Source organism: Nicotiana sylvestris, chromosome 10 (genome assembly GCF_000393655.2).
Source record: "Nicotiana sylvestris chromosome 10, ASM39365v2, whole genome shotgun sequence".
NCBI lineage: Eukaryota > Viridiplantae > Streptophyta > Magnoliopsida > Solanales > Solanaceae > Nicotiana > Nicotiana sylvestris.
This window is the reverse complement of record NC_091066.1, coordinates 53,235,451-53,256,118: the sequence shown is the minus strand read 5'-3', so window position 1 is coordinate 53,256,118 and position 20,668 is coordinate 53,235,451. Positions and strand designations below refer to the sequence as shown.

Genomic DNA, 20,668 nt, shown 5'->3' with positions numbered 1-20,668 from the left:
ATCCTTCCACTAACGCAATCTATTTTTTTTACATTTTAATGTTGACAAATTGTTTAACTTCACATACTTCTTTAAATTTCAAAATATGAACATGGTTCTACATGAGCTTGAAATCTAAATGTAAACAAAACAATCCTTTTCTGGTTACAAGTCATGAGCCAAGAAAAATAAAAAGTAAAAGTAAAAAAAACGAGACAGAGTCATGAACATACTAAAATAATGTTAACATTTGCAAATCTCAATTCACTCAATCAAAGAAACATCATTCATACGAACAGATTAAATACGAAAGAAACTTTATCAAAAGAACCAAATCAATTTGCTTCTGCTTCAATAAAGATACTCTGACATTTTTTAACTCAAGAGCTTGAATTACATACCTACAAGAGAGTGAATTCAAATGAATAAAATCTGAAAGTTGTAGAGTCAATACAGCAGCAACAACAAAATCTCTATCAACTCTTCTTCAAACCCAAGATTCAAGACCCAAAATATTGAAAGAAAATTTAATGAAAATTTTCAACCTAAATTTCTCTCCTCCCCCTCTCTTCTTTTGTTTTCTTCTCAAATTTTCTATTCTATTTATAGCAAAATTTTCGAAAATTTTCAGATTTTTTTTTAAAAATTGTTTTATTATTTTATTATTTTTTAATTAAAAGAAATCCCACTTACAAATTGCTTTTATTTTTTTTATAAAAAGAAATCCCACCTTTCTTTACTTTTATTTTTTAAATTCTAACTTTAATTACTTTTATCTTATTTAAAATCCCACTTTTTTTACTTTTTAAAAGACAATTCCACTTATTTAACTTTTCTTAAAAAAATAATCCACTTTCTTTTGCTTTTCTTTTAAAAATGCTACTTTCTTTTAATTTAAATTTTTTTAATTTTCAGATACCTTTATATTTGTTTTTTAATTCCAACTTTCTTTTACTTTTTATTTTTTTAAAATTTCTACAAAACTTTATTTTTATTTGTTTAATTTTCTACTTTCTTTTACTTTTTAAAAGAGAATTCCACCTACTTTTACTTTTATTTTTTTATATTCAATACTTCCCTTTTTCTTATTTTTTAAATCACTCCTGAAAATTAAAAAAAATTAATATTTTTTCGGATTTTTTTTATTATTTTAAAATAAAAATAAAAATAAAATAATATTAATAGTAATAATTCACCTTTTAAATTCTGTATTGTTACCCTATAATAAAAATTTTAACAAAGATAAAAATTTTAGGTTAAAACCCCTAAAATATTTACATAGAAGAAGTGATAAAAAATTAAATATTATCAAAAATTAGGTACTCACACCGGGCAAGGGTTTAGGTGCATCTCTGCAAGGTATTGTGCAGCTAGTTTCTCTTCCAAAGAATCTGGATACTTTTGGTCTGGGGTTCAAGCCTACCGTTGCAGACGTGAGAAGAGCTAGAAAAATGAAACAGAAAGTATGGGCATTGCCAAAGCCAATCCCGCTTCTGTCTAGGTCATTCGTTTAGGCCAGGTATCAGAAAGAAACTGTTGTCAAAGGTCCCTGGACCTCTGATTGGTGCCGATGGAGACTTGGAGAAGGGGTTCGAAAGGTTATTCGCTGAGGTCAACGTGGTTCAGGCTGGGGAAGGGTCCAGCAGGGCAGATGTGCAATTCGTGGGACCACGTGCAAAAGTCAACAACTGGGAAGCTACTCCTCTTCCTACCCGGAGGGAGTCTTAGTAGTGGGTTTTGGTTTTCTTTTAGTTGCCTGGATTATTTCAGGGTCTGTAATTCAGATATTATATTCCATCTAGTTGGATGTGTTAAAACCCTGTTATCGTTAAATTCAATGAAATGCAATTGTTCCTTTTCCTTCATTTCTTCTAATTTTATTTTTGTTTTCTTCTTTTGTACAGTTCTTTTTATGCTGATATCAATGACATGACATGCATGAGGAATCTTCGGCCCAGTTTTAAGAGCCAATCTAACTTTGAAATAATAATATAAGAAATTGAGTGTGATGACGAGTTGGAATTTGATGATGATGAGGCCTATGAAAAAATTAGTAAGGAACTAAGTCATTTTGAGGAAAAGCCCAAACCTAATTTGAATGACACAGAAGCAGTTAATCTAGGGGACCAAGAAAATGTTCGTGAAACTAAAATAAGTGTCCACCTGGAGACTCAACTCACGGAGGAGATAATTAAAGCATTGTTCGAATACAAAGATGTTTTTGCATGGTCCTATGATGACATGCTGGGCCTAAGCACTGATTTAGTGGTTCACAAGTTGCCCACTGACCCGGCATTTCCTCCTGTCAAACAGTAGCTGAGAAAGTTCAAAATGGATATGAGTGTAAAGATCAAGGAAGAGGTCACCAAGCAGTTCGATGCTAAAGTCAATCGGGTCACCCGGTATCCCACCTGGTTAGCCAATGTTGTGCCTGTACCGAAGAAGGATGGCAAGACCAGGGTGTGTGTTGACTATCGGGATCTCAACAAGGCAAGTCCAAAAGACAATTTCCCGTTGCCGAACATCCATATCTTGATTGATAATTGAGCCAAACATGAGATTGTCTCTTTTGTGGATTGCTACGCGGGTTATCATCAGATCTTAATGGATGAGGAAGATGCAGAAAAGACGGCATTCATCACGCCGTGGGGAACGTACTGCTATTGGGTCATGCCATTTGGCTTGAAGAATGATGGGGTAACCTACATGAGGGCAATGACAACAATATTCCATGATATGATACACCAGGAAATCGAGTTGTACGTGGATGATGTGATCGTGAAGTCTACAAAGCAGTCTGACCATGTCAGGGATCTGAAAAAGTTATTCCAGAGGCTTCGCAGGTACAATCTCAAGCTTAATCCTGTAAAGTGTGCTTTTGGGGTGCCGTTTGGAAAGTTGTTGGGGTTCGTAGTCAGCTGCCGGGGCATTGAACTGGATCCATCAAAAGTCAAGGCCATCCAGGAATTTCCACCTCCGAGGAACAAGACCAAGGTGATGAGTTTGTTGGGAAGATTGAATTATATCAGCAGGTTCATCGCTCAGCTCACGACAAATTGCGAGCCAATCTTCAAACTGTTAAAGAAAGACACTGCGGTCAAGTGGACAGATGAATGTCAGGAGGCATTTGATAAGATAAAGGGTATTTGTCAAATCTACCCGTGTTGGTCCAGCCAGAACCAGGGTGACCGTTGATTCTATATTTGACGGTTTTGGACAATTCATTTGGCTGCGTATTGGGTCAACATGACATTATTGGTAGAAAGAAGTAGGCCATATATTATCTCAGCAAGAAATTCACACCGTACGAGGTCAAGTACACTCAGCTTGAGAAGACATGTTGCGCCCTAACCTGGGTGGAGCAGAAGCTGAAACATTATTTGTCATCTTGCACTACCTATCTCATATCTCGCTTGGATCCATTGAAGTATATCTTTCAGAAGCATATGCCCATAGGGAGGCTTCCAAAGTGGCAGATCCTGCTCACAGAGTTTGACATTGTCTACGTGACTCGAACTGCAATGAAGGCACAGGCCTTGGCGGACCATTTGGCCGAGAACCCGGTTGATGAAGATTATGAACCTTTGAAAACTTATTTCCCCGATGAAGAGGTGATGTACATTGACGAGTTGGAGCAAGTCGAGAAGCATGGATGGAAACTTTTCTTTGATGGGGCTACAAATATGAAGGGTGTGGGAATAGGAGCGGTACTTATTTCTGAAACAGGGCAACACTACCCTGTTACGGCTCAGCTTCATTTTTACTGTACCAACAACATGGCTGAGTACGAGGCCTGCATTCTGGGTTTGAGGTTAGCTGTGGATATGGGTTTATAGTAAGTCTTGGTCTTGGGTAACTCGGACCTTCTAGTGCACCAAATTCAGGGAGAATGGGAAACGTGGGATTTGAAACTCATACCGTACAGATAATGTTTGCATGATCTTTGTCAGAGGTTTTAGTCGATAGAATTCAAGCATATCCCAAGGATCCATAATGAAGTCGCCGATGCTTTGTCTACACTGGCGTCAATGTTACATCATCCAGATAAGGCTTATGTGGACCCTTTGCACATTCAGGTTCGTGATCAGCATGCTTACTGTAATATGGTGGAAGAAAAACTTGATGGGGAGTCATGGTTCCATGATATCAAAGAATACATCAGGATGGGGGTGTATCTGGTACATGCCACAGGTGATCAAAAAAGAACAATTCGATGATTGGCAAGTGGATTTTTCTTCAGTAGAGGGGTATTGTACAAAAGAACTCCAGATCTGGGATTGCTAAGATACATAGATGTTAGACAGGCCACAACAATCATGACTGAGGTACACTCCGAAGTTTGTGGACCGCATATGAGTGGGTACGTTCTAGCAAATAAGATTCTCCGAGCAGGTTATTACTGGCTCACTATGGAGCGGGATTGCATCAGTTTTGTGCGTAAATGTCATCAGTGCCAAGTGCATGGAGATTTGATTCATTCTCCACCATCTGAATTACATAAAATGTCTACACCATGGCCTTTTGTTGCTTGGGGCATGGATGTCATTGGGCCAATCGAGCCAGAAACATCGAATGGACACAGGTTTATTCTAGTAGCCATTGATTATTTCACTAAGTGGGTTGAAGCGAAAACATTCAAATCTATGACCAAGAAAGCAGTGGTCGACTTTGTGCATTCAAATATCATCTGTCAATTTAGGATTTCGAAGGTAATCATCACGGACAATAGCGCTAATCTCAACAGTCATCTGATGACGGAGACATGTCAGCAGTTTAAGATTATACATTGCAATTCCACCCCATATCGCCCTAAGGCAAATGGAGCAGTCGAGGCAGCCAACAAGAATATAAAGAAGATACTTCGAAAAATGGTGGAAGGTTCTAGACAGTGGCATGAAAAGTTGTCGTTTGCATTGCTGGGTTATCGCACTACTATTCGTACTTCAGTAGGGGCCACTCCTTATTTGTTGGTGTATGGCACGGAGGCGGTGATACCCGCAGAAATTGAAATCCCATCCCTTCAGATTGTCGTTGAGGCAGAAATTGATGACGTTGAATAGGTCAAAACCCGCTTGGAACAATTAAGTCTGATTGATGAAAAGAGATTGGCAGCAGTGTGTCACGGCCAATTGTACCAACAGAGAATGGCAAGGGCATATAACAAGAAGGTACGTCCACGGAAGTTTGAAGTGGGTCAGTTAGTGTTGAGACGTATTTTGCCTCATCAGGCTGAAGAAAAAGGAAAATTTGCCCCAAACTGGCAGGGACCATTTGTTGTATCCAGAGTATTGTCCAATGGCGTGTTGTATTTGACAGATGTAGAAGGGAAATGTGTAGAAATGACTATCAATTCCGATGCAGTCAAAAGATACTATGTATGATTTCTTCCTTTGATTGTACTTGTTTGTATTTGGCATATTTTGAAGATTGAAATGACGAAGATATTTTGTTCTGCTATCTAAACACTTTATCCTTTGTTACCCTCTTTTGAGCCTTATTTATTTTCTTTCATACCCCTCATTCGGGATCAACGGCACAATTCAGAAACGCAAGTGCGAAGGATAAGTAAGTGAAAAGAAAATAAAGAATGAACAAGCAAGGAAAAGGGAAAAGAAAAATGAAAAGAGAGAAGAAAAAGAAAGAAAAAAAAAGAGAAAAGCAAAAAGAAAAAAGGAGAAAAAATAAGAAAAAAAGAGAAGAACAACAGAAGAAAAAGAGAGAAAGAAAAGAAAGAAAGAAAATAAAATCACAACAACAAAGTAATTTCTACGACATGAACTACATTCGACCTGATTCCTTTTAAGAATACGTAGGCAGCCTCATGGTTCGGTCTCATCGAAACAAAAATCCAAAAGTCCCCAAGCAAGAAACTGGGACAGAAGTCGTGGTTGTTGTGGGAAACCTGATTCCGAAAGTTGTAATTCTAACCCATTTAAATTGTTTTGAGCCTTTTATACCCTTCCTTCATAGCCCTGTACAAAAGCCCACATTACGGTCAAAATAAAGACTTTCTGATCAGTCTTTGAGAAATGCCAAGTCAAGCAGGTAAAGGTAATTCATGTCGGGGGAAACACTCTGGTTCAAGCAAGGAGGGAAATAAAATGAGAGAGTCTTATTGGTGAAAACCCTCACGGGCACCGTAAGGTGATGGGAGTTGAGAGAAATTAAAATGAGAGAGTCTTATTGGTGAAAACCCTCACGGGCACTGTAAGGAGAAAGTGAGTTGAGAGATGAATGAATGAAAGAGGTCTGCTGGTGAAAACCTTTCAAGGCGCTGCAGGATGAACAAGGTCAAGGTTCATGGAAATTCTGGGGCAACGAAGTACGACAACTGAAAGTTGATTGGTTGGACATATTGGGCTGATTAATCCGAAGTGCATGTCATGATCATTGGTACCGGCTGTTCCACTCAGATAAGTTTCTTTTTCTTTTTCCTTTTATAGCAGTCATCTGGTTTTGGATTCTTCTTATCCTTAACCCACAAAGTCCTTGCATTTCATTTTCTTTTGGGTATTTATCTAAAGATGTGTCAATGTCAGTCTTGTGCAAATCAAGTGAAAAGGATTTCAAAGCTCACTACCAACTTCTAAAATTGCAAAGCACGGAGTGGTCAAAGTATACTAAGGATAACATGATGTAAGAGAGGGGTACAAGGAATCACCGGAAGTTTCATCGGTGGAATGGATTGGTAATGTCATGGGAGATGCAAAGGTTCAAATAAAAAGGTCAGAGGTAAAACAATAGCATGGGTATAGAACACTCAGTTCGTCGAAGGTCATGGGGTGTGAAAGTCAGTCAGAAAGTCAAAGCGGTTCAAGGCCATTTCGGGGAAGCCAGTCAGAACAAAACAATGCAGCGGAAAGATCTTTAGCAAGAATACCATCGGCTAACCACCATTTTGAACTGACAAATTTTCTTTGATTGAAACAGGGGCAGAAAAGTTCGTTTGTTTCAGAAGAACTCTCCGTAGAGAAAGGCAGTCACCAAACAGGTTTGATTTTTGATTTTCAGGATCCTCCTGGAAAATGGGACCTAGTTTAAAGTTCAGAAATAGCATAATCTAGCATAAATATATCCCAAAAGAATATAAGTTAGCTTAGAAGTTTGCATGTTTGAGATAGGATTCAATTAGGAGTTTCCAGGATCCTCCTGAATAATGAGACTTAGCTTTAAGATTTCGATTAGATAACAATAATTTAGCGTAAACTCTGTTGTAGGGCAGTAGAATTCAGCCATGAAAGTTGTCACCCTTAAAATAAAAATTGACATTTGATTTTCAGGACCCTCCTGGATAATGGGGAATAGTTTAAAGATTCTCTTAGATAGCAAGATTTAGAAGAAGTCACACCTGTAGAAGATATAACTTAGATTTAAAATTGTCGTTCATTTAAGAGTTGTCAGGACCCCCCTACATAATGGGACCTAACTTTCAAATTCTTAGTAATACTTGGTAATATGATTCAGTTTAACACTCACATATGTGCCCAGTTACCAAACTGGGGCAGAAAAATTTTCTTTGTTTTTGTCTATTTTGTTGAAATCAGGTACCCTCTTGGAGAACAGGGAGAAGACTTTCAAGCGCAGTAGTCAGGAGCCTGCCTGGAGTACAAGGGAGTACAATTTAAGTTTTAGATTTCGAATTCTTTGTTTTATTTATGTTGAAGTCAGGAGCCTGCCTGGAGAACAAGGGAGTACAATTTAAATTTTAGCTTTCAAATTCTTTGTTTTGTCTATGTTGAAGTCAGGAGCCCGCCTGGAGAACAAGGGAGTACAATTTAAATTTTAGCTTTCAAATTCTTTGTTTTGTTTATGTTGAAGTCAGGAGCCCGCGTGGAAAACAGGGAATACTTTTAAGCGCAACAGTCAGGAGCCCCCCTGGAGAGCAGGGAATACTTTCAAACGCAACAGTCAGGAGCCCGCCTGGAGAACAAGGGAGTACAATAAATTTAGCTTTCAAATTCTTTGCTTTGTCTATTTTGAGTCAGGAGCCCGCCTGGAGAGCAGGGAATACATTCAAGTTTAGCAGTTAGGAGCCCGCCTGGAGAGCAGGGAATACATTAAAGTTTAGCAGTCAGGAGCCCGCCTGGAGAGCAGAGAATACATTTCAAGTTGAAGTCAGGAGCCCGCCTGGAGAGCAGGGAATACATTTCAAGTCAGCAGTCAGCAGCCCGCCCGGATAGCATGGGAATACATTCACGTTTTGAAGTCAGGAGCCCGCCTAGATAGCATGGGAATACATATCAAGTTCAGCAGTCAGACACCCACCTGAAGAAGGGGAAAACATTTCAGTTTACAATTCAAGGTGGCAACAAACGGATGTTTTCGAGAGAATGGAGGAGAACAAGGCAACAAGAAACACAAGAGCAAGCTTGAAGATATAGATAGGACTTTTGTAATCCATAGATCATAGTCTAGTCTAGCTTTTTGTTTTATTTTGACATGGTGTAATAAGGGGGTTCAGTAAGCAGCAGCAGCAACAACAGTGGAAGCCCAGCTTCATGGTAGTCCCAGCTACCAAACATTCTTGAACTACACTGACCTGATTCCTTTTTAACCAAGGATATGTAGGCAACCTCAGAAGCAGGGTGCGGTCAACCTTTTCAAAAATGCTTCCCACGGAGTATTCAAACGGGCAAAAATCGCTCGTATCCGCTCACTTATCTTTGCACGAAAAATCTTCATATTTCCGGGCAAAGAGGGGCAGCTGTGAGCACGTGATTTTTGCCCTATATGTATTACTCCAACAAATTCAAAACAAAATAACTTCTTTCATTATTTGCCATTTTTGTGAATTTTGTGGCATTTTCTGTTAATTGTTTGTATTTGTCTGCGCATTTTTATTTTTTGTTTAATTAATGAAAAATACAAAATATATTGCATTTGCATTTAGGATTTAATTTTTGCATTTTTGAATTAATTAGTAATTTAGTATTTTATAAAAATGAAAAAATCACAAAAATAGTTTAAATTTGCACTTTTAATTTTAGCTTTGATCTTGAATAGTTTTCTTTTGTTAATTTGTTTTTAATTAATTGAGTTAATTATCATTTTAGGGTTAATTAGTTTTTTTTAGTTCTAGGAATTGATTTTGATTTTCATTAATTTTCAAAAAAAAAAGGGAAAAAAGAGTTTTTGAATTAAAAGGGTGGGCCAGTTTTCAAATTAATTTCCCAATCCGCCAAAACTAGCCCAAACCTTTCCCCTTTAAAAATCCGGGCATGCTCAGCCCAAAATTTGTCCAAACCCGGCCTCCCTACCACTTAACCAAACGACCCCGTTCCTGATCCAAACGTCCCCGTTTTGAATTCCTTTGATCTGGGCCGTTGTTTTTTGGTTAATCAGACGGTTGGGAACTAGGATATTATTGGTATATATCTGTCTGAACGCCATTACCCCCCCCCCATCTCGTCTCTTTCAGAGGTTAATCCCCAACTAACCCTAACTGAGCCGCCCCTAATTCCCACCACCTCAGACCGGCGGCGCCACCTCCGATGACCACCATATTCACACCTTAAACTCCTCATCCATTCCACAATCCCAATCTACAACCAACTTCGTTCGAACACACTCAGAATCCCTCGAATCTGAGGTTGAAGTCACAAACCCTAGCGCCGCCCTCATTTCCTCCGGTGACAGTTCCGCCTCTGTTCATCACCAAATTGATACCATAGAACCACCATGACCCCCTTGTACCAAATCCACACTCCATTCCCCTCGAATTTTGCTAGAACATCTCGAATCTTAAGTCTAAGGTTCGAGTCCTAGAAGCCAAAGCCAAAGTTGCGCATGCAACAGTGTTTTCCCAGTTTTTATGAGTGTTCCGGGACAGTTCTACCACAGAATAGCATTATTCGACAAAGAACAAGTAGTTGACAATATTCGGGGTTTAAATCGGAAAGTCAGTCGAAGGGTCGAGCCTAAGTTGGTGAGTTTCTTTCTTTCCTTTCGTTTACGCTTTTGATTCCTTCTTCTTTCTTTCCTCTTCTCTTCTTCTCTTTCCCTCCGGTTAATTAAAATAAAATTGAACGAGTTTTCTAGCTGAGATTGAGTACTGTCCGTTTTGTTCCATCTCAGTTTCCGTTCCAAGTTGATTCTGTGATTTTTGTTTGGTCAGTCTAGTTCTTTTGCTGACAACACGATTAATTTCTGATTTCATTTTGTTTGTTTAGCCCTGTTAGTTTAATTAGGATTATATGACAATTTAGTCCCTTAGCTTAGGTTTTAAGTTTTCTGAAAGTTGTTTTATTCATTTTCCCGTTGTTTTCCATAGTCTGCTCAACCTGGGTTCATTTCATTTGGGTTCTGAATTCATTTCTTAAACCATTCTAAAGCGTTCGAATGGATTTTTCGAGCCCAGGTCTGTTTTGATCATTGGGTCATTTGACCTATGACCCATTTGAGGTCCTAGGGGTAATAAACAGGGTTGTTAAGGGTAATATGGGTAGTATAGGTAAGGGAATCTTTTGTAACAACCAAAGGAAACTTCTAGGAAGCTAGGGTAGGGGCTAATATGAAAATCTGAGTTTTAAGCTAAGGGTATTTGAGCAGAAACAAAAATATCAAAAGGTTAAAAATGCAAATTTGAATTCCTTTTATGCTACCCTAATAGTTTGCCTATAAAGGCATCCTAACTTGACACTCAAGGCAGATTTTGGGGGAAGGGCTAAAAAAATATAGAAAAGAAACGGCTAAAAGAGAAAAACTACTGCTCCATTGAAATTCATCGGGGGACTTTGAAGCTTTCCCAGTTCTGAATCAAAATCTCTGGTTTATATTGAGTTGGAAATGGTTTAAGCATTCCTGTGGTTAGTGTATGGAGTTATTTTAAAGTTCCTGGGGTTGTCCTTTGGGTTTTAAACTTGGCATTCAAGCTTGGTTTGAGCTGATTTCTGTTGTTGGATACTGTTTTGTTGTTGTTGATTCCCTGCTTTCTGCTTATTTTGTTTTTCCCAGGTATTTCTTCATACCATTTTCTAACAAATGAGGTGCTACAAGTTAGAATTGGTCTGAATCTGTACATAAAGTTGGAGATCTAAGCTGGAATTTGAATAGAAATCATGTTTAAATGTTAAATTCTATTAGCTTTTGCATTTTACACCTTTAATTTCCCTGTTATGAAGTATATTATCATCTTCTCTTTCGAATATGTTAAGTCGTTCATCCATGCTCAATGACTTGGGTTTGTTTTTGGCCATTTAGAAAGAACATTTGGATTCTGGCTATGTAAATGGACTGTTAAACATTTTACAAGGATTGACTGCCTTAATATCTTAGTTTGTTTGTTTCTCTGTAGTTTGGAACTAGGATCTAGTATGAAGAAGTTTTGGTACTGAATCTGGTATAACATGTTTTGAATCTGGATTTTCGAAATTGTGATGTTAAAGGGTTTAATTAAATGCATGTTCATATTTGTTTCAGTCAAACTCGAAGCTAGTTTGTGCTTTGGTATTCATAACTGTCCAGCTTGCTGAAATAACAAGTATAGGACGAGGTACCATATCTCAATTGGAATTCATGTTAGAGATTGTTTCGTTATGCCTGAAATCCAAACCATACAATACTATTTGTTTAAAAGTCAAGGGAGAGTATTAATATCTTGGTAACAAGGTGATAATGAATAAGTCTCATAGGATAATACCCTCATTACAAGTTTGGTTTTGACATCATGCATTTTGATCATGCTTAAGGATAATCAATTCTAGTCTAGTATTTCTGGAATATTTTGAAGCAATATGGTTATGATTGTGACGCGAATAATTTGGATCCCTAAATTGGACTATAGCGTGTGGCTCAATAACTCTAAGGGGTACATTGATGCGTCTGGTTCTATGATTTGGGCCTTTGTGGATTTTGGATCATAAGTCCACTTGAGTTGAAGTTGCCAGCTCCATCAATCGGGCCAGTGCAAGTGGCCACAAGAATTTAAGCTGGGATAGCTCCCATCGTGCTGTTGGGCTCGCCCTGGGCCCAAACGAAGCAGCTTTTTCCCTTTAAAACGTTAGTTCGCTTAAGAGCTGAATTGAACCCCACTTGTTTTAAAATTAACATTCTCTTGTAAGCTATGTAGGGAATTTCTAATTGGCTTAGAGACCTTTCAAGTAGAATAAATTGAGGTACGCTGTGCCAAACAAAATTAAAATGCACGGCCCTCGACTAATTTCTTATGATTTAGATGTAAAAATGACAAGTTATCGTAGTTTGCTTAGGGCATGTTTAACATATTATCATGGTCGTGGACACGTTTGCGTGACATGATTATGATTGTAAAAATAAAATCAGAGTATGAGTTCGCACAACTTTGGTCAAACTTTCCTAATAATAATAATGCGTTATTAATTGTGGACGTGTTCGCGTGACATGATTTTCGACGCTCCAAACAAATGGTTACACTTGCGCGTGACCTGTTTCAAGATAATCTTCTTAATTAAAAAGCGGTGAAAGGTAAAAGCACATAGGTTCCGAAATCAGTAATTAGACAATTTAGTCAATCCATGTATAATCAAAGCGACCGTGCTAGAACCACGGAGCTCGGGAGTGCCTAACACCTTCTCCCAGGTTAACAGGATTCCTTACCCGAATTTGTGGTTCGCGGACTATTAAACAGAGTCAAGATTTTCCTCGATTCGGGATTCAACCGGTGACTTGGGACACCATAAATCTCCCAAGTGGCGATTCTGAATCTTTTGACAATAAATCTCGTTTCGATTGTCCTTTAATTGGAAAAACTCCCTTTATACACCCCTCTCGGGGGTGTAGTGAAAAAAGAGGTGTGACAGATAGGAATCTTGCAACTCATAGCTGATAGGCTTGTTTAGTTTCTTTTGTTTTGACTTCGGTGTAATAAAGAGTTCAGAAAGCAGTAACAACAGCAATAATAGTGAAACCGCAACTTTTCGATAGTCCCAACTACCAAAACTTCCAGAATTATACTGACCTAATTCCAATATAGCAAAGGATATGTAGGCAACCTCGGAAGCAAGATTCGATCAAATTTTTTCTCAAAATTCTTCTCATAGAGTATCAAACGGATAAAAATTATTTATAATTTCTCACTTTATCTTTGCCCAAAAATTTTCGTGCTTTGAGCAAAGAGGGGCAGCTGTGAGCACGTAGTTTTTGCCCCAATGCGAATTACTCAATCTTCCAAGAATGGCTTTTAATCATTTTATAGAATATTATGAGTTTTTTGTATTTTATTTGATTAGAAAATAAAATGACAAAAGTATTTTATATTTAATCCTTACATTTCTAGATCTAATCACGTGTTAATTGCATTACTAAAATACAAAACCACAAAAATGCATTTAGTCACTTTGCATTTTGTATTTTAGGTTTAATTGATTAGTTTCTTTTTCTTTTAATTTGTAAAACTAATTAATTAGGTAATTAGTTATTAAGAAAAAATAGACCACCGGATTAAATTTGCAAAATAGACTTTAATTAGGATTTTTAAACAAAGTGGCTAATTTTGAAGATCAAACAAAGAAAAAAGAAAGAAAAAGAGGCTGCCCACTCTATGTCAACTGGGCTAAACAATTAGAACAACCCAGTTATTTTCAATAGGGATTTTTACCTATCTATACCATATATCAAATCTTATTATCAAAAATATTCATAATTTATTTACCAGTGTAGTCCACACTTTTACTACAAATTATATACCAATCCAAAAATAGGTAGATTTTGCCATAAAAAAGCCCTAAAATGAAGGCACCAGATATGATGTGATTCTGTCAACGATTTTATTCGAATTTTGAAACTGAAGGAGATCTCTCTTCCTGATGAAGGCACCAGATCTGATGAAGGCACCAGTTGCGTAATTCTCTCCTTCCTCAACAGAAAGAGATCTCTCTTCTCTCACTCAACTACAATTCTCAAAAAACGCAAGCTACCGAAGCTCAATACAAATTGTAGAATACAAAATTGCTCTTCGTCGATATCAGTACTCAAATTGTCGAAACTATATCTGTTCTTCGTCTTTTTTCCTATCAACTACACGAAATCATGTCAAAAATCCCAATAATGCTGAAATCGAATGGTAATTGGGATAACTATGGTAGATTTAGAGATTTTGAAGTTGACGCCATTGTGGTAGATGATAATGCAAGCTACGGAATTCTCAGTTCTACAATTGCAGAACAATTATCGATTGATACATCGGATAAAATTATAGAAATCAAATACATTGTGAACGAGAATTGTCCTCCAATGGAGATTAGGAATGATATGGGGGTTCGTGCTTACATGGAAACCAAAAAGGAGAATAAAAACTTAGGTTCGTATCCTTTATGTATAAGCGTAAGAGATTTCAATATGGAATTGGCAATCAACAATGAAAGCACCAGTGCAGGTATGTTTGATTCGACATTGCAGAGAGTTATGGTGTTACTATGTTATCTACAATATTACTACAATTACCTACAATTAAACTACAAAGCTCACATAGTACTGAAAAGGATAAAGCAATGTTGCTTTCAAAATTATCTACATAGAAACTACATTTATGAATTTATTGTTTGCAGGTTCGTCTGGATCCCTAAACTTACTTGAATTTCCATCCTCACCAGCTATAGAGGAATATCAAAGTGAAATAATAACTGAATCTACGCAAACATATATTGAAGAAGGACAAGTTTATCAGGACAAGCAAACAGTAGCTGCTGCAATGAAGAATTATTCAGTGATGCACAAGTTCCAGTTCAGAGTAAAAAGATCTAGTCATAGAAGGTATGTAGTTATTTGTGGATAATATATCAGCAAAATCAGTGTATGATTGAAGATAGGTGGGTTTTATAAATTGTAGTTAAATTGTAGTCAGTTTGTAGTTAATTGTAGTTTTTCATAAATTTGTGTAAATATTGTATTTCTTTTGTAGCTACTGGCTTATATGTGTTGCTGAAAGTTGTAAATAGCATTTCAAGGCAACGTCAATTAATGATTCGGCAATGTTCAAGATAAGAAGTTCCAGCCGTCAACACACATGCTGCCTAATGGACGAAACATTCATACAGCGCAAACGTACTGCAGCAGTACTTGGTAGCATGGTCGTTCCAAAGTATTATGATCCTAAGACTGTTTACACACCAAAGGACATACAAACTGACATGTTATCCGAACATGGACTGAACCTAAGCTACATGCAAGCATGGAGAGCAAAGGAAAAAGCTTTACAGTTTTTGAGAGGGAATCCGTGTGACTCCTACAACAAATTACCCAAATATTTTTATATTCTTGAGAAGAATTATCCTTGTTCTGTTGTTAAATTGAAGAAGGCAGCAGATGATTGCTTCTTATACGCATTTGTTGCTCTTTGTACATCAATAAATGGTTGGCAACATTGTAGGCCGGTAGTAGTGGTTGATGGGACATTCTTAAAGTCAGCCTATAGGGGGATTATGCTGACAGCAAGCACCATGGATGCAGCAGGTAAATAATGGAATAATTTTGTACTTATTTTGTAATCAGTCTTTAAAATGCAGTTAAATTGTAGTTATGTTGTAGTTATTTTGTAGTTATATAAAAGAATGTAGTTAACATGTCTATATTTCTCAATATATATTGTAGTTGTTATTTAATCATATTTTATGTCTTAAAAATGTAGGTACTATTTTTCCCTTGGCATATGCTGTGGTTGATTCTGAAAACGACGCGTCTTGGAAGTGGTTCTTTGAGCAATTCAAGGAGGCATATGGTGAAAGACCTTCAATGTGTGTTGTTTCAGATAGGCATGAGAGTATACTGAAGGCAACATCAGTTGTCTATCCGGGATGGCACACTACTCTTGCATGTGGCATATATGGACAAAAATAAGGTCAAAATTCAAGAAGGGACATCTACAATTACATGAATTGTACTTTGCTACAGCACAGTCATACACTCTGGATGAATTTAATGAAAGGATGTTGAATATTGAAGAGGTAGACCTGCATGTAAAGTCTTACCTATATGATATTGGCTATCATAGATGGTCAAGAGTACATGCAACGGTGAATAGAACTTATACTATGACGTCAAACATTGCCGAGTCGTTGAATGCTGTAACAAAAGATGCAAGAGAGCTGCCAATATTTGATATATTTGAGTATATGAGGACTCTTCTTGAACGTTGGACAAAAGAAAAGTTATCGAAGGCAAAGGGTACTTTCACATACCTTGGTCACAAATACAACAAAGAATTGGAAGACAACAGTACATTATCTCAGAAACTAAGGGTAAGATATTTTTTTTTGGTGCAGTAGAATCAAAAAAGTACTAGCTGCAGTTTTTCCAGATTGTAGTTAAACTGTAGTCAAATTGTCGGTAATAATAGTTTGTAGATGAGCTGTAATATATTTGTTGCTGATTTGTAGGTAAATTGTTGATAATCCATTTTAATGATTGATGTATTATTATTTCTGTTTGGTCTTCAATTGTAGGTGAGGGCTTCAACAGATCATATACATACTGTGTTAGATGGTGTGAAGCGGTACATTGTGTGTCTAGAAAACAAGAAATGTAGCTGTGGACAATTCCAACTTGATGAACTTCCATGTGCGCATGCTTTGGCAGCATTAAGGCATAGGAATGAAACATACGAAAACTATTGCTCTCCGTATTACACAAGGAAGAGCCTTCTGCTTACCTATGAAATGCCAGTAAATCCTCTTCCTGATGAAGGCAAATGGGATGTGCCACAACATATTTTGGATGAGGTAGTAAAGCCACCGGCGGGAGATAAAAGGCAGCCAGGGAGACCTCACAAGGAAATATATAAAACATTTGATGAAATAAAGTCAAAGAAATACAAGATGTCATGTGGCAATTGTGGAGGTGAAGGGCATAACAAAAGAACTTGCAAGAATGCGCCGAAAAAGAAATGAATATCATGTAGTTAGAATAGTTATTCAAAATAAATGTTAGTGAGCTCAAATTATCGGATTTTCTTGTGTAATTGTTTAAGTTTTTGAAGATGAATAAGAAGTATAAACATCAATTTGTGTATCTGCACTATTTATGTTTTTATGTATTCTGTCAAGCGTCTAAAGTTGTCTTTTTTTATAGAATAGTTAAACTTTAATATTTACTGTATACAAAAAACTGTTATTAATAAAGAATGCATTCAACGTAAATTGTATCCAGATTGTAGTGAATATGTAGTTTAACTGTGTTAGAATTGTAGTCATGTTATTCATATGTAGAGGAGTTGTAGTTAAAATGTAGTTTAACGTAGTTTAAATGTAGATAAATTGAATTTTTTTGATAAACCTTGTTGATAAAAGATGATTAAATTATTTATATGATTCCTGTATTTATTTTATCTTTATGTTGTGTAACAAATGACAGTTATATACAGATATTACTTGGCACTTGAAGGTATTTATAAAAATAACTTGAAGATTAAAGTCAAATTGTAAGACAAAGTTGTTGCTGTAAAAATGTAATCAGAGTACTCGAGTATAATGTAATCAACAAAAAGTGTTGTAGAAAACCAAAACGACATATTTCCTACATTGTTTTCCAATTCAACTACCAAATTTCACAGACCAAACTAGGAACACAATAGTCTATTTCTTCTTTCGTTGCACTCTAGTCCTCTCGTTTTTTGCCGGAGCACCCTTCCTCCTTGCTAGCCTGCCAGTAACCTCACTCTCACTGATTGACCCATCTTCTTGCTTCTTTGTTGCATAGTCCCACAGTAGAGCTCCATAGCGTCTACGGTGTTGGTCAATATCAGAAAGATCTTCCTTTGGGATTGCCAAATCTCCAAGGCTAACATACTCCGCAAATGCAGCCACAAATACACCACAATCGCTGCATAAGATGAGAATTTTTCATTATATAACAAATAATTAAAATAAAATAATTAAACATATAGAAAGGGAGATTATTTTTTACACTGAGCCTTCCTTTTGTTGTGGAATCTCAGCAACCATCCATTGTATGTCGAGAGGGTCCGTAACTGGTTTCTCGATGTATGCCTTTGTGGTCTTGAAGTCAATGTCTTTACGTTTACCATAGAAACCAGTGCATGACAAATACATAGGGATAATGATTGAAAACTTGTCAACCAATGTCTCAACTGTTTTATGACGGTTTGCTCTCACCATGGAATCATAAACATAAAGTTGTCTGTCCTTTATGTCAAAAACTAGCAACAACCAATGGAAGTTCTCTACAAGGTTCACAGGTATGAGCACATAGTCAACAAGATCCCAGGCAACATTAGCAAGAATTCTGTACCCAAGAATATATTCTCCAACATCATCCTCGGGTTTAACAACCGAATACCTTTGTTCCGGTGGAGAACTTATGAACTTGTCATAGATTCTTTCAATCTTTGTCTTGAACAAGCAATCCGTGGTTGTGAACCTAGTATTATTGTTGGGGCCATATTTGCCTCTTTTTCGCAGATAATACATAATAACATCAATGTGCTGCCAAAATAGAATAAACATATACAATAAGGTACGGTGTAACCACACTTGTCTACAAGACAGCTACAGATTAACTACAATTTGAATTTATTAAAAACTCTAACAGATTGCTGCAAATTAGCTACACTATAACTACAGAAATATAACAGTTAGTCCAAGTACCTCACAAAATGTAATTTAATTGTAGTTTGTATGAACCATAGTGAACAAGTACTATATGTACAATTGACCCATCAGACTACAAAACAACTACACATTAACTATATTTATGCACTGTCTACATTTATTCACTATACAGAGGAACAAATGAAACATACCACCTAACTTAAGGTCCCAATAATCAGCAAGTTCAACCTACAGTTAATATTAATAGGCACAATCACAAGCTCTACAATATTACTACAAGGTAACTACAGTTGTGGTACACAGAGATTCCAAGTCAGTCAAAAGTACCAAAATTCCAGTTTGTACATACAATCATCATCACATATGATACATAAGGTCCATAAAAAGCAAAATTTCACAGCTGAGACATAAATATAGTAACATATATATGTTGTCTACAATATTACTACAATTACACATCATAGCTGAAAAATAAACTACAATTACACTACACAGCTGAAGACAAAACAGATATTGTGAATGATTCTGTTCTTTATACTTACTGTGTTATTGATGACTTGTCCGGGGTGAGCAAGGGCATAAAACCAGTCCTTCTTATCAATCTTTTCACAACCAAAATCCAACCAAGGCTTGATTTGATTATCCTTCTTGAAAAAGTAATATTTCCTCCTGTAATAACAAAAAAATATCAAATACAAAAAATTGACAAAATGAATTACAATTTTAAAGTATAAAAATGATGAACAGACAGTGTAAAATGAAGCACTCATACCTCCTAGATACTTTATCACTACGAATGTATAACCAGTTGGTGAACCTTTCTGTCAATTCAGGATCTACATTTTCACCTATGACACTTGTGAAGGGGTGCTTGAGGTTAAAAAATTTAGGTCCAACAGATGTGCTGCCTCCAGAACTATACAAAGATGTGAAAGGTGATCGTGCATGTTTTCCCGGTTGCCTGGTTCTACCGGGATGAACAGGGGTTGATTCATCTGGTATGGGCTCGCCATACATGACCAACTGTGATAAGTTTTCTGGCAGCTCAAAATCATCCAATGTCAAACCTTTGTTGTCAATGCCTTCAGGAACAACTTCAGGAACAACTTTTTTATCAATGCCTTCAGGAACAACTTCAGTCACAGTCACACCGTGAATTGGCGACTGTGGAACTTCACCTTCTGTAGATAAGTGTAGATCTATGTAGTTATGAACAGTATTATGGAGTTATAGAGAATATAGAGAATATATTACCTGCTTGTTGTGCCTCAGCTACTTCATCAATTACTGGTTCTTCCTCAATATTTCCTTGTAGATGTTCTGCTGAAACTTCAGCTTGAATGAATAATTGGAAATGAGAATTGTAGATATATGTAGGAATATGTAGTTAAGGTGTAAATTATTAAAATTTTGCATAAAAACCTTATTGTAATGAAGGAATGGTTCTGTACCTGCTTTATATGCCTCAGCTGCTTCTTGGAAGTCAGGATATAAGTCAACATGTGGTTGAAAATGTTCTGGAGAAATTGTAGCTGCAACACATAGTAAAAAAGTGATTAGTATAATTAAATAATGTTGTCTTGAAATTTGTAGATATGTATGTAGGAATTTTGTAGATACCTGTATTGCTTGTGCTTCCATGCAGTTGATCACCAGCATTGAACTGGAATTGCTGGTTGTTCTCTCCTTGATGTTGGTAATTATTTTTTGTTGAACTACCAGCAAACTACAATTTTGGGGAATATTTGAGACTACTTTATTCATATGTCTTAATTAGTCTTAGTACAAAATTATATGTAAATTCTTACCTTTGACTCGTCCAAATCAAACCTCTTGTTTATCACATTCATAACACTCTTCAAAGATTGATCTATGAACTCTCGAAGGCTTGAGAGTTCCTCAAAAACAGTCTTCCTAAAGGCATCTAACTTTCCATCAACCTAAAAATTAAATATATAATTAGTTGGTAATCTTATTCTAACTGCTACAGTTACACTACAATTCAACAAACTATAATTGTTATAGATTTATACCACAAATTAACTACAATGTATAACATACTATAATTGTTATGTAATGAAGTCAAAATGTAGCAAATTATGTCAATATATTGTAGTTATTCATAATACCTGCACAATCCCCTTTTCCAA

At 36.6% G+C, this 20,668-nt stretch overlaps 1 protein-coding gene across 1 annotated transcript; it reads left to right on the top strand.

The window, feature by feature from the left end:
- Positions 1-14,969: 14,969 nt before the first annotated feature.
- Positions 14,970-16,838, top strand: LOC138879336 (uncharacterized). The gene is made up of 4 exons (XM_070158945.1): positions 14,970-15,405; positions 15,581-15,712; positions 15,844-16,190; positions 16,395-16,838. Exons 1-4 carry the CDS (start codon positions 14,970-14,972, stop codon positions 16,836-16,838), a joined length of 1,359 nt encoding a protein of 452 aa, XP_070015046.1.
- The last annotated feature ends 3,830 nt before the right edge of the window (positions 16,839-20,668 follow it).